At 30.8% G+C, this 15,029-nt stretch overlaps 1 protein-coding gene and 1 pseudogene across 1 annotated transcript; one reads left to right on the top strand and one right to left on the bottom strand.

Moving 5' to 3' along the window:
- Positions 1-2,721: 2,721 nt before the first annotated feature.
- Positions 2,722-3,734, bottom strand: LOC112707886 (mitochondrial import inner membrane translocase subunit TIM17-2-like; annotated as a pseudogene).
- Positions 3,735-7,872: 4,138 nt separating this feature from the next.
- On the top strand, positions 7,873-10,234 carry LOC112705444 (protein BUNDLE SHEATH DEFECTIVE 2, chloroplastic). The gene is made up of 5 exons (XM_025756273.2): positions 7,873-8,337; positions 8,445-8,533; positions 8,628-8,697; positions 9,278-9,374; positions 9,730-10,234. The coding sequence occupies exons 1-5, from the start codon at positions 8,280-8,282 to the stop codon at positions 9,806-9,808; spliced, it is 393 nt and encodes a 130-aa protein (XP_025612058.1). The 5' UTR covers positions 7,873-8,279; the 3' UTR covers positions 9,809-10,234.
- Positions 10,235-15,029: the final 4,795 nt, after the last annotated feature.

A 15,029-nucleotide genomic window follows, 5' to 3' on the forward strand; every position in this document is an offset into this window, starting at 1 on the left:
ATAGCTTACAATTAAATTATCGATGAATGAACATCACAATCCACAATAAATTATCAGCATCACAAGCTTCAAACTTTAACCGCCAATTATCACTAACAGAGCATCATACCAAAAGGGTCATCAAATTTGAGCCAAAAAAAACAAAAGGATCATCAAGTTAGAACTCATAACCACATAAAAATCAAAGACTTTTCACCAAATAAAATAAATTACAAGCAAGAACACTGAGAGAGATGATAAGGGGTACCAATGACGAAGGAGACTGAAGAATGGAGAGAGAGTGTCCACAAGAGACGATGGAGAATTTCAATAAAGACTGAGGAACAAAGGAATTGGGTTTGGAAAGGGTTGGTTGTTGGATTCCCCATAAACGGTGGTGCTATGCTGGGTGGCCAGAAACGGTGGTCTGTCCGCTGGATGGTCCTGAGTGAGTGGGTGGTGCTGTGCTACTGCTGGCCTGCTGGGTGCGACTGTGCGAGGGTGGTGCTAGGCTGCTGGGCGCTGGCTGTGGCTGGGGCTTCGTGGTGCTCTGTCCGCGAGGAGGTCCTGGGAGCAGTGGGAGGAAAAATTCAGCGGCGCTGGGAGGAAGGCTTTGGCGGCGTTGCGAGGTGGTGGGAGGAACGGTCTCTCACCCACGCTGGGAGGTGCAGAGAGCGAGACTATGAGAACCATGATTCTGAAAACCGAACCGGATTGGTCGGTCTGATCGGCTTAACCGCGAATTGGTGATTTTTACGGTTTGATTCAACATCAAAAACCGTCATAATCAAAACCATTCTCAAATTGTTGAACCAGCCGTGAATCGGTCGGTCGGACCAAACTGGGATCCGACCGATTTGAAAAACGGCGTCGTTTTCCGTTCTGTTAGAAAATGAAATGGCCAGGTCTCCTGAGCATCAACTCCTCAAGCCATTCTTCAATCTTTCTCCCCAAAATACAACCCTAGGTTACAAGTCCCCCATCGCCACAGGGCTCAGCGTCGTCGTTCGTTTGCTCTCAAGCACCACCGTGTTTTCGCCCGATCGTCCGTGCTTCTCCCTCATTCAAAAATCGGTGCATCTTCCTCGAACTCGCCGTCATTCGCTGTCTCGCTGGTCTTCGTCTGCTCAAACCCTAGCCTCCATCACTCTCCTCTTCAAGCTGTGTCACCGTCGCCGTCGAATCTGGTCCAACCGTTGTCCCTATTGTTTCAGCGTCGTCGCAGCTCGTCTTTGCTGTCGCGTCGCATATGCTCCACTCTCCTCTGCCGTCGCGTCGCGCTGCGAAGGGGAAAGAAGGGGTGGAGGTCGCGCGAAAGGTGAAGCCTTTGCTGCTTCCATCGTGTTTGAGCTCGAAGACAGTCGCTAGTGCTACTACCTCTGTTGTTGTCTCTGTCGTGCCTTGCCATCATGTTACCACTGATTTCATCTGCTCTCATTTTTGTTTTACTTCAAAATCATGCTAAATTTGTGAGTATCCGTCCTTTTTGAATATGTTTATGAATAATAAGATTAGACATTGATTTTTCTGAATTCTAATTATGGTTTTGATTTGTATTTGATATTGTTCAAATTTCATGATTTTGTTATTGACTCCTGAAAGTTGGGTTTCTTTTTCTAATATGCTTAACTTCAGAACGATTTGAAAAAGTTTGTTACTCTGTATTAAGAATGTGCTGAAACTTGTTAAAATTTGGCTGAAAATTTTGTTATAAGATAGACAGATAAATAGATAGATAGATGCCACACTGAAACTTGAACTGGGAAGGATAGCCTGTGTTCTAACTTCTAATGCTACTTTACTTCATATCAAGTTGTTAAGAGAATGTCTCTGATGTTTATAGGGAGTGAAAATGGCATGTTATCTAAAAAAAATGCTGGCAGCCCCAAGAATGGCAAGCAAAGAAATCAAAGGTTATATTAGATTTTGGTTGATGTAATAGTTTATATTTAGAAGACATTAAAATTTTTATTAGACTATATTTATATTTTAGAATGTTTATTTATAATTTATTTATTATTCTATTCTAAAACGATTTTTTTAGTTGAATCATTGGTTGAACTGATTAGACCAATAAACCAATAAATCAATGACTAAAACGGTTTGATGATCAGTTCGATTTTTAAAACCTTGATGAGAAATGAGAAAGAAGGCGGCTAGGTTTCGTTTGGGGGTGGGGCGTGGGGTTACTGGGTTAGAAGTTAGGTCACGTTCATGTGGCGGTGGGGGTGGGCTTGATTTTTTTAGGATTTTTCATCTTATTGTTTGGAGTTTTTATTGTTAGAACTAAAAATCGAATCGAATCATAATAAAAACAGCAAAATATGATTTTTTTTGTTCTTTTGATTTTCGAATTTTAGTTAATCAATTTAGTTCGGCCCTAATGCCGTGCAATGCGGATTTTTTATTTTAATATGGAAGAGTGGAGAGAGTTTTATGTTAATGTTACAAAAAATAGAGTTTTACAGTGTTATGGGGGCGCTGCTCTGTGCAAACACAATACGCAGAACACGTATTGTACTGACAATACGCAGACTGTGTATTTACAATACGCAGACTACGTATTGTAATTTAATATTAAAATAATACAATACGCAATCTATGTATTGTCTTTATAAATTAAAAAAACATTAATCTGACAATTCGCATTCTGCAAATTTTATAGTCCCCATAATTTTATAAAACACCGTAACTTCCAATATTAAAGGATTACACCAATTTTTATCCAATATCCAAAAAAAATTAATCGTGCAATGCTACCTGAATTCATTTATCTTTCTAAAATTTTCTTACTTTGGCGACAAAATCAAGCTACATAGCAATATAGCATAACAGTATCAATTTAAGAACACGTTAATTGAAAACTCTACTTCTCTGACACAATAATCTTTGATACGAAAATCTCGGTCAAAAAAAACTCTAACCCTAACCCTTGAATTTGTTTCCCACCAAGACCAATTATTTCTCTGTTTTTTTTTTTTTGTTTCTTTCACTTGTACTCAAAATTCGGCACCGGTGGGGCATCAAAACTCTCCAGAATCTTCGTTTGGCTTCCTCCACCAGACGCCGGCTCCTCCTTCTTCCCTCCACCGAAGAATCCACCAAACCAAGAAGTTTTAGCCTCCGATTTCGAGGCCATCGGCGGATAAGGCTGAGGACCGTGCTGACCCGGAAATATGCCTCCTGAAGGGTAACCAGCCAGCATAGGCTCCTCTGTGAGAGGCGGCATCTGCCGTGCAGAGACGGCCTTGTTAAACATGATCATACCTCCTTCAATAAGGGCCAGCAAGATACCACCGAACACGGCGGAGCGCGTGGCGGCGGCGGGTCCCTGACGCAGGGAGAGAAATCCTCCCGTAGCGAATCCAGATATGATTGAGTTCCATGGATCCTCCTTCTGACGAACATAGACCATGGTTTAGTCGAAGGTGGAGAAGAGTCCACCCCAAACCGCAAAGCTTCCGCCCATTCTCGGCGCGTTGAGACGCACTTCCTGTGACGCGCCGACGAGGCGTGAACCCTTGGGAGAGTTGAAGAAGCCCTTGATGAAGTGAAAGCCGGAGCCTCCAACGGCTCCCATGCCGAAAGCGCTGCCTATATCGTCGAGGATGCGATCAGGGCAGGGCTCGCGTGTTGTCTCCGGGGTTCCCATGGCAATGGTCTCTCTCTGAAGAGAAGAAAGAAGCAATAAGTATTGTTTTATTGTATGTTGGTTATTGTTTTACGGGAGAACCATGCCACTTGTTTATATTAATTTTTAAATTGATTTTAAATTTTAAATTAAGATAAAACAATGAAAATTTTTAGATAATTTTAGAAGAAGACAAGTATAACAAATTTTATTTATAAAAAAAATAACAAACAAAAACTTAATATGTTCTTGAAAGTTGGATAGCTTAAATAAATTTTAATGAAATGGTTGAAGAAAACGCGTAATATATTATTATAAATATTTTTCTTATATAATAATATATTATTATATTGTATAAAATTAAATTCTTACACTTATACTAGTAGCTTAAAAGTATATTTGCATTTTTGTTTATAATATAAATATGAACACTTTTAAGTTTCTGTTGTGCTATTTGGTATAAAAAGATTTTTATTTATTTAAATAGATTAATTTATAATTTATCAATTTGTGTAAGTGCAAAAAAAATTATAAATTTATGTGTTTTTAATTATAGATTTTAGATAAATCAAAATGTAATCTTATTTTTTTCGTAATTAAGAGTGGCAAAGAATTAGTTTATTCTGTCCCACCAAATACGTCATTTAACGGTGGATTGGTGGGTTAGTGGTTAAGTCTGCCAATTTTTGTTTTTGTTTTTAATTATTAAATATTAAAAAATATATAATTTTAAAAATATTTTAATAAATTTATAATATTTAAAGATAAAAAAAATTATAATTTCTAAATTCACAAATATTAAAATTTTGATAAGTCTAAATATCTAATAAACATAATTATTAACTAAATTTTTTGAAATAAATAATAGAATGCATGGATCTGCTAGGTAAACCTATTTTGCCCCGTCAAAATCCATAAATTAATTCGTGTGAGTTAAACGAATACTTTTGTTATAGCGGTCTCAAATTTCTAACCTTACCCATTTTTTAACAAGTTATACGGAATTAGCTTGAGAGAATTCGGCCCATTTACCATGCTTTCTCACAAACAATGTGCATAATTTAGGCGGGAAAATCACCTCATTTTGTATGAAGCTCAAGCAAAATGTATTTCATTTTAAATAAATACTCAATTTTCTACGGCGAAAGCTAGTGCACTCCAGGTAAAGTAGGGAGTGCAGCACTCTTTAAAAGTTAACCTATTATCAAAAGTGATCAGGTAAATTAAATTTATTTATTATTGTTATTATTTTTTTTGTTATGGGGTGAACAAACAAACCGACACTAACAAAAAAAACTAATTCGCTCGTAGAGGGCTATCTTTACACCAAAAAAAATTCAGAAAAATTTAATCGAATTCCTCCGTTATTCTGTTATTGTTGATGTGATGTCTTCAAACATTTTCACTGTTTTGTTTACTAGCAGGTGTTTTTACTATTATTCTGTCTAGCCATAGATTTTGACGCTCTTGAACCCATTCCATTCCACCTCTACCATAAATGGACCTTCAAAGCCGACAAAATTGCTGCCATAGAAAAGAAAGACGCTGTCTGTCGCTGCTGCTAGTTGGCTAACTCCAAACTGATTCTGTAGAAGAACCGGTCTCCATGAAGGCGTCATGATTCTCAGATGATGACGCAGTTAAAGCACAAAATACATGATAGTTATAACAAGTCCATTATCTTTTATTTCAAATTATCCTCAACTTGTACGTAATAGAATGAAAAATTAAAATATAATTTTATTTAAACAATTATTTGTATTATTTTTTATTAATTTATTCAAAAAATAATTAAATTTTGAAGTTAATTGGTATAAAATATTACAGATATAAAACTAAGAAAAAATTTTATCTGTATAAGAATGAGCCTAATAAATAATTATTCTATTTAAATATAATTAAGAGTATTTCTTTTTTTGTCAACGAGTTATAATTCAAATGGCATAGTCTCTATATTCACCTAAAAGTTGGTAAAAAAAAGAATATTTCTTTTTTTATTAACTTTTTTAAACATTAATTATTTATTTTACATACTATATAGAAATAAATAAATATAATATTTATTGAGTAGACATAGTTACGTAAAAAAATTTTATTGTCATAGTATTTGAACCAAAGAAAAGAAAGTATTATTTTAAGAAAAACTAACAATATATTTTTAATAATATTCTTAATACAAAATAATAAATTTTAAATATTTTTTAAATAATATATATTAACTGAAATAATATAATTATCCCAAATAATATATTATAAATATAGTAAAATGACATATTTCAATAAAAAAATTATTAATAAAAAATTATATGAATTTTTGTTTCACACAAAATAAAATTATTATATGTTTGTTTGCTTTTTATGTTATATATATGATTTTTTAATTAAATTAATATAATACAAAATCTTTTATTATTCTATTCATATTTAATGTTTTAATTTTGTTTCTCACAATATATATATATATATATATATATATATATATATATATATATATATATATATATATATATAACACAAATTTTTATCATTGTGTTTATATTTAATATTATAATTTTATTTCACATAAAACCATAAAACAAAATTTATTTAAATTTTAATATTATATATATAAAATATATATATAACACAATTTTTTATCATTGTATTTATATTCAATATTATAATTTTATTTCACACAAAACGAAATTTATTTAAATTTTAATATTATTTAAATTTTTTTCTAGATTTAGTACATGAATTTTTAACTTATTTTTTACGTATTATTTATTTTAATTCTAAAGTCTAATAATTTTTTTACAGACATGTTGTTTTTAATATTTATATACTATTTTTTTATTTTGAACTTCAGCCCAATATCTGAGACTTATAAAAAAATTCTAAAACTTGTAAAAAATGGTTAACCTGATTAAAAGGTTACCTTTTTAAATCCAGACCATTCAAATAAAATATAACAAATGAAGAGTTTAGATTTAATGAATTCATAAGATGTGCAGCACTTCATACTTAACAAGGAGCGTTGAAGAATGAGCCATTTTCTACTACCTCATGCAAAATGTTCTTTAATTTCAATTGCCTTAGGGTATTGCAAAATTATACCTCTTGCTTATTCAAACAACTATTTTCACTTTTGCTTATTATTGGAAATAATATATTTCTTTTGTTTATTTAAATAAAAAAAACCTAAATATATAATGAAGTGTTAGTGTAATTTATCTTTTATTATTATTGTTATTATTGTTGTTGTTTTTTTTTTGAAAGTTCAGCAGAGTAATTGATTTACCTAAAATGAAATTTACCTAAATGCTATTAATGTGTCATATCATTCTCTACTACATGCATGGTTTACCTTCTCCACTGGAGTGAAAGAGATAACTTCTGTGGCCAAGTTCTTGCTTTTGCTTGCATTATGTGAGCAATGCAAATATGACCAAATGTACACTCTCGTTCAGCATGGGATTTTTACTGTGATTTCTTCCAAAAAAAAAAGGTTAAGAAATCTAATACTTTTTTGCTCACAATTTGTATATTAGAATTCTGCTCGATGTTTTACTTTTCCTGTAAGTATTATATATCTCCTTAAGTAAAATAATGGGATAATGTTTGTATTATACTTGGCGTGTAAATACGAACACTTTATTTAATTGTCGTGTTATGTATTAAAAAATATTTTAAATATGACATTTAGTTAATATTCATCTAATACGTATATATTTTGTATTTAATTTTAATTTATACACTTGTTTGTTAATAAAAGATAATTTTATTTTCATTCTTTTTTCGGTCTGAATTTTTTTCTATTTATAGACAGTTTTCTATTTATAGACAATTTTAAGTCGGCTTCTACAATTACATGTTAGCAAGCCCAACTTTTTCCCAACCCCTTCATACAGGGTCCAATGAAAATGAACTTCGCTCTTTAGAATCATAATAAGTTAACCACGCAATACCCAAAAAATTTTTTTTTTAATAAATTCTTAAAAATTAACGGTTTGTACATATTAATTCTTAAAAAAGTATCAATAACATTGTTTATGATAGCAGTTGTTGATACATTACATTTAAATTAATCCTTATAAATAAGATAAAGGTGTTAACTTAAATTAATTTATCCATATTTAGAAAAAATCTTAAATAACATTGACAATTATTTCAAAAGACAACGAGGTCTTTAACAAAAAAAAATTCAATCCAACTCCTGAATTTTATTTTTATGGGTGTGTCTGTTTTTTTTTATAAGAACTAATAAGTCCCATCAAAGTAAAGCTCATGATGAATTGAATATTTTTTTGTTAAAAGTCTCGTAATTCTTTCAAGATAATTGTCAAAAGTTGAGTTGGATATTCACTCTATTTATTATAGTAGAGAATTGTATTAATACTTTTTTTTCTTTATGAATTAGTCTATTCATAATGTAAATTTTCAAGAATTTATTTATCTCTACTAAAATAACAGCAAAATGCAATGCTACCAAATAAAAAAGAAAAAAAATACAGGAGGAAGTGAGCAAAAAGAAAAGAAAAATATCTGAATAATAAATATCTCAATCAACCATTCCTTTCCCTAGTGTCCAGCAGCACCATAATATCTAATTCACAGTCCCCACTGCTTCCATTGATAATACTTCATTATCAATTTATCACAACCAACACTTGAACAAAATATAACTACAATGGCTCCAGCTCTGTGCCTGTCACTTCTAACTTCCCTTACAATTACACCAACACCAGGTTACACACTATATCTTCATTTGATTTCTGTTATCTTTATAATATTTATTATTAGTGATTTATATTTGATACTTATCTATTTATATATCGTGCTTTATGTTGATTAGGTATTTATATTAAGAACCATGCAAATTCAAAGCACAACAGAGTCAACTCTGTGTTTCAACGTTCTTCCACTTCTAGACTCATTGCAAAGGTACAAAAAGATTTTATCTTAATTGTTCTCCTTAAGCTTAGTTAGCACTAAGCTATAATAACACACTGGTTAATTAGTTATCTATTGGATGTAGGCTAATGCAAAAGGAAACCAGCAAAACACCAAACCCAATAGTATGATATGTGCAGATTGTGATGGAAATGGTAAGATTAATACCTCTCATTTTTCATGGCTATAATATCATATACAATTTCTTTTACTTTCTCTCTTTGATCTTATTAATTTGACCACATATTAAAATTAAAAAATATTAAAAAATCATCTGAATTTATTGTTTTTGGCCATTATTTTTAATCAAATATTCAATTTCTTTATTTTAATAATCTAATAACATACTTTAGCTTATATTTTAAATATTCATGACTAATTGATGACTAAAAATAATAAATTATGATAGTCTTTTAGTATTTTTTAAAAATAAATTTTAAAAATTAGAGGAAATTTTTTATTATCATAAAGATATGTTAATTTTTTTTATTTTATTAACATAATTTTTTGAGTTTATTCTTGTTTCAACTATCTTTAAATGAAATAATTTAAACGAAATATGATATAAAATAAAAAAGAACTTATGCAATACTTATAAGATAATTGGAGGTTATGCTTACTCATTCAAATTGAATATCTTTGACAATAATTTGTTCAATTAAAAGATAAGAATAAGAGAAAACACAAGATGCAGTTATGACATTTTATTATAGTTTTTGTTTGTGTAATAAACAGGAGCAGTTCAATGCTCTCAGTGCAAAGGTAGTGGGGTGAACTCTGTTGATGTTTTCAATGGACAGTTTAAAGCTGGTGACTCATGCTGGCTTTGCGGGTATATTAACAAATTGTTATTTTTCTTTTCTTAAAATAACTCTCAATTTAAAAAAATTTATCTACATAAAATTACTTAGATAGTTAATTGCTATTATTATTTTAAAATGTAAAACATAGTAATGAATACTAGCATTAGTTGACATTTACTTTCCTTATTAAACTCATAATAAAATGCATATGATTTCTCATTATTTCATCTATACAGTTGACTCTTGTATAGAACAATACACTAAGAAAATTTATGTCCCATAACTTGAACTATGGAGTTTAAGCAAATGTTTCCTCATTGGATTTCTATAATGTTACTTTCCTATAATATTTCCTTATAATTTGTTTTTCCTTTTTCATTGCAGGGGAAGGAAGGAAATGTTATGTGGAAATTGCAATGGAGCTGGATTTGTGGGTGGCTTCTTGAGCACTCATGATCAGTAGGGAAGTGGGAACCATGATTACCTCAATGAATTTAATTTATTACTTTCAAGTGACAAATATATATAATATTTGTATTTGGACGTAACAACCTAGTTTTTGAGTACGCGAGATCTTTTCTAAAGACATAAAGTTTTTGAGAAGATCATTGAAGGAAACATCATCATTAAGCATCTCAATCCTCATTATCATTATGTCATCTCTAAGCCAGAACCTCCTTTGAGGTAAACTCAACAATGCAGTCGCGAAGAACATAATTTTTGAGCCGTATTGGTTAGAAGTTTTTTATTCTATTTCTGTAATTAGTCTCAGTTTGACGAACTAGACTCGATTCATGAGAAAAGAGAAATAGTAACATAATATTATATTATATTAGTATTAGAGCTGCTTGAATAATATTATAATGTTACCTGGTCTGTTTTAGTTAAATCAGGATATCAGTTTAACTGGGTTCACAATCTTCTGGTACAATTTAATACCAGCACTCTTTGATGACTTTAGCTAGGGGTGGCAAGCGGGGAAGCCCGCCCCGCCCCGCCCCGCCAGAAGCCCGCCCTTTGGCGGGCTGGCCCGCCCCGCCCCGCCTAGTGAGGCGGTCCTAAAATCCTAGCCCGCCCCGCCTAACTGCGGGCTGGCGGGCTAAGCCCGCCAAAGCTCCTCTTTTTTTTTTTACTATTAACTACTAAGTAATATATATAATTTCACAACTATATTAATAAATTTATAATTTCTAATGGCATAAAAAATTATACTTTTTTATATTCACAAACATTAAAGTCTTTGTAATTATAAATATCTAATAAATATAATTATAAACCAAATTTTCATTCAAAATATAAGTATAAATATTCTCTCCAAAGCAAAATAAATATAATCCAAAACATAATTATAAATATTGTCTCCAAAATAACATAAACATAATTCAAAATACTCAATTTTTATCTTCATACTCTTGTAAGTTAGGTTGGGGGAAGTTAGATTTTGACAAAAAAATTGCAAAAATACCCCATCACTAATAAAAACCTTAGCCCGGCGGGAAAACCCGCCCCGCCCCGCCAAAACCCGCGGTTTAAGCGGTGCGGGTTAGGCGGGCTTTTGCTATTTGGCGGTCCCAATTTTTCAGCCCAGCCCGCCTTTTTTGGCGGGTTACGCGGGCCGACCCGGCGGGTTTATGCCCGTTTGCCACCCCTAACTTTAGCAATGCTAATGCCTCATCATATATCTTCTATTCTCATATTAAATATGTTACTAGTGTTATTTATGCTAGTAGATCAGAAAAGAATTTCTGGATACGTTTTTAAGTGTGTTCCAGTACATCTAGTTTTAATAGTTATACACTTGACATATTTTAATATTATTTTAACCACCTCCCAAGCCAACCAATCACAGCTCTCCCCTTATCCCCAAGACACTTCAGCTGGTCATTTGATGCTTCTTTGGCCGAAATTGAAGAGAGAGAAAAGAGAGAAAACTCCATAAATACTTAATCTTCAAAACTTGATTTCTTCTGAATTAAAACTCAAATCAAAATTCTAATCCGATAAAAATGATCATCTTTTCTTTCTCTTCAAAATCATATGACTAATCAAGGCTGGAAATAAGGTAAGATGGCTGTTCATCCCCCTCTTTGGTTCGGTTTCTTGAAAATTATGTTAAACATGAATTTTCTTTATGTTCTTTCTCTTGCTTAGCTTGATCTGTGAGTCAAGAATCTTCTATTTTCAGCACATTTAAAGTGAGGAATCCCTTCCTAACATGTTGATTAAGATTCAGTCAGTTGAGGTTTTATGGATTCAAAGTTGTTCTTGATGTGTTTTAGGAGGAAAAAGTGCTTAAAGAACACCTAGAAGCATAACCAAATTTGAGGTAGTAAATCAAGGTAGAGTTTGGTGAAATTAATATTGATTAATTGTGTTTGAATTGTGTAATTATTGTATAGTTTGGTTATGCTTGAAATTGATTGTTTATTTGAACGATTCTTGATGAAATTTTAGTAAAAAATTGATGAAATTCAAGTTATGAATTTGTGTTCTTGGGCAGTTGGGAAAAATGAACCCTAACCCTTAAATTAGGGTTGATTTTGTGTTGAAATCAAGTGAAAAATATGGAATTTTGGTGGCTGCAACTTTATTTTGAATTTTGGTAAAATCGGTTATCGAAAAGATTGAAAAATTGGTAAAAACAGAGAAAAGAATCTGAAGTATTTACGAAGAACACTTTGAGTATGATGAAGAATACTGAAGAACACTGAAGAACACATTTTTTTATCTTAAAAAGGGCAAAGAAGTAATTATTTTGGTGTTTGGGTGTTAGTTTGTAAATATTAAAAGTTAGGGTCGTTAAAGTAAAAATATTAAAGATTATATTTTATTAATAATAATAAAATAATGTAGAAAAGGCAGTTTTCGTAGAAGCTGTTGAAAGACAACTTTAAGCGCATAATTTCATAATTACCTTCTTAAAAAACTTAGGGAGTGATAATAACATTTTAGGAGGTAAAGACAAAGGAAAGATATAAAGTTGAAAAAAAGATAAAAATCGAAGAAAAAGTCGGTAAAATTGCAACGACATAAATAAATGGTGATTAGTAAGCAAAATAAGAGCAACATAGTTGGTATTTGAATTGCGTCTAGAGTTAGGTATAATATAAAAAGTTAAATTGTTTCAGTTTAAACTTAATGAACCTATATTTGGGACATGCTAACTATTCATAACAAAATTTACATAAGCTATAAATATACAAATTAAACAGAGAAACTAGAGTAGCGTAAAGAGACAAAGAGAAAAGAGTAATATGATAAAGAGATTAGAGAACAAGCAGATAGCCTGTTAAAAGGTCACTTGTTGTATTAAGGCAACTCCAGAGATACTTGTATATGTGTTTATTGTTTGTGGCAACCCGGAGCTTCTATAGGGAAACTAATAAGATACCTACAGCAATTTTCTGTTCTCCAGAGCTGAGTATATATATATATATATTTCCTGCTAGTAGAAAGTAGAGGCGGTCTCAATTGAGCTGCTATTATTATATGCACATTTATTTGGAACAGAAAATTGTATTCGAAAAATCGTGGACTCGTGACCAGATAAATGTCGAGAATGCGGGCAGCCAACCGACACATGAGTTCATGGCCTGTATTAGGGCTAGACATGCATCATTCTTGTTTACGCATCATTCTCTGTTACACTCTTTGTGTGTGTGTGTGTTTTATTTCCTATGTTTATTTTCTTGTATTCTATTTTCGGTCTTCTTCTATTTTTTTTGTCTTTTGTTTTTTCTGCTTTTCTACTATTTGCTTTTCTGCTTTCTTTTGTTTTCTATAAAAAACCTTGTTATCTGATAAGCACGACGGAGCCAATTAACATTATTAATAAGCCCAAATCTACTAAGAACTCCCAAGTTCTTACCCTTTCACTGATGATCGTTTCGTAAGGAGAATTTCGCTCTAGGTAGTCTTCTGAGTCTAGAGTGAACTCTGTTATCTGTTTATATATATATATATATATATATATTGTGAGACTAGCTGACATTTATACTTCGTTTATCTACGAACTTTAACGTAAGTCTTCCGTACAATGTTGCTATTATGCGGCCACTCAATAAAGTACCAGTGATATGCTCTAAGACGATGTATGATCATGTAGAGGGGTAGTATAAGGTGTCCCACCTTTTGATGACATTCGACCTGACTCAAAATTTGAAGACCTAGATCACACTTTTTTTCGCTTTAGTAGTTTAGAGGGACTAGGTGAGTATAGAGTCTAGGCTAGCTTGAGTGCCAACTTAGGGACTTCTTGAATAGGTCAGGGTCTGGGATGTTGTATGTATATATATGTATATAGTTATTATCTAGCTATATCTAGGGGTGTTCTAACTAAAGGTCTATACTCTAATAAAAGCTGTATAACTGAATGTTGTTAACTACTTGAGATGTATATAAATGTGGTTGATTATAATTGCTTTATTTGTTATTATTTTTAAATTGGTAATGAATGATTCTGCTTTTCAATTCCAAATGTTAGATCAAACATTTTAAAAAAGTGTATCGCAAAATAACTACGCTTTTAACAATGAATCAGACTCATATAATAAATGACAGATAATAGTTAGAAACTTAGAAAGACAAGTTGATAGCGCTTAGTTTCTAGTATGATCATGACATACCAGAAATTAGGTCGTTACAATAGAGCCATCAAAACGAACCTTTGATTCGCGAATCTTTTCGGATTGAATAAAATAAAAATGAATAAATCGAATCAATAAAATAACAACAGTTTCTAAATTTAACTCAGTTTTTGAGTTTAACGGATACAAATTGGCTCGTTCGACTTTCTTTTTTTGAATATATATATACAATTTTTTTGGTTAGCAACTAATTTTGGAGATTTTAGATCATTTATCATAAAAATATATGAATATATGATGAAGTTTTTTTATATATATAAATATTAAATAAAAAAATTATTAAAATTATAAAATAATTTTTTTAGTTTGATTTTGATGTATTAAAGTATAAAATATTTTAGATAATTTTTATTTTTTTAAATAATTATTTACATAACTAATATAAAATATAATTACTTTTAGTGATATAACGTTATAAATTAGATGCACATGTAAGATTATTTTATACTGTATCAAAATTAAACTCCATTAACTCAATCATACAAGTCTAGTCAAATTTATATTTTTTTACCTCGTTTAAAATACGAGTTAACCCGTTTTTCTCATTTTGGCTTGTGGCTTACACCAGCAGCTTGAAGTTTGAACTTGCTCATTCACTCCTTTAATACCTCTAGAATATCTTGACAGGTGTCAAATATGGAAAATCTCTACTTATCAAGCTCCTCTAACAAAATATTTGATAAAAATATGATAATTAATATTTGAACTTATATTAATTAGTCTATTCAAATTATTATGTTAACTTTTAATTACACAATTAATATTATATTATATTTAAAAAAAGTATAATACCTAATTTTTAATTAACTAACATTAGTCAACTTTAAGATTTAAGTTTATAATTTAAAATTTAGGATTAATAGTTTATTATTTAGAATTTAGATTTAAAATAAATAAAATAATTTTTAAAAAATTAACCAATATTAATTAAAAAAATTAATTATCTAACTTTATATTTATTTATACTTGATTTTTTTAATTTTTGGGTTTAGCTTATTAATATCAATGTGGATGAAGAAAAAATATATATGATATGAA

Source organism: Arachis hypogaea, chromosome 8 (assembly GCF_003086295.3).
Source record: "Arachis hypogaea cultivar Tifrunner chromosome 8, arahy.Tifrunner.gnm2.J5K5, whole genome shotgun sequence".
Classification (NCBI taxonomy): domain Eukaryota; kingdom Viridiplantae; phylum Streptophyta; class Magnoliopsida; order Fabales; family Fabaceae; genus Arachis; species Arachis hypogaea.

Coding starts and splice junctions, on each gene's coding strand:
- LOC112705444 (XM_025756273.2), top strand. CDS start 8,280: ATGGCTCCAGCTCTGTGCCTGTCACTTCTAACTTCCCTTACAATTACA. Junction 8,534..8,627: donor CTTCTAGACTCATTGCAAAG/GTACAAAAAGAT, acceptor TATTGGATGTAG/GCTAATGCAAAAGGAAACCA. Junction 8,698..9,277: donor TGCAGATTGTGATGGAAATG/GTAAGATTAATA, acceptor TGTAATAAACAG/GAGCAGTTCAATGCTCTCAG.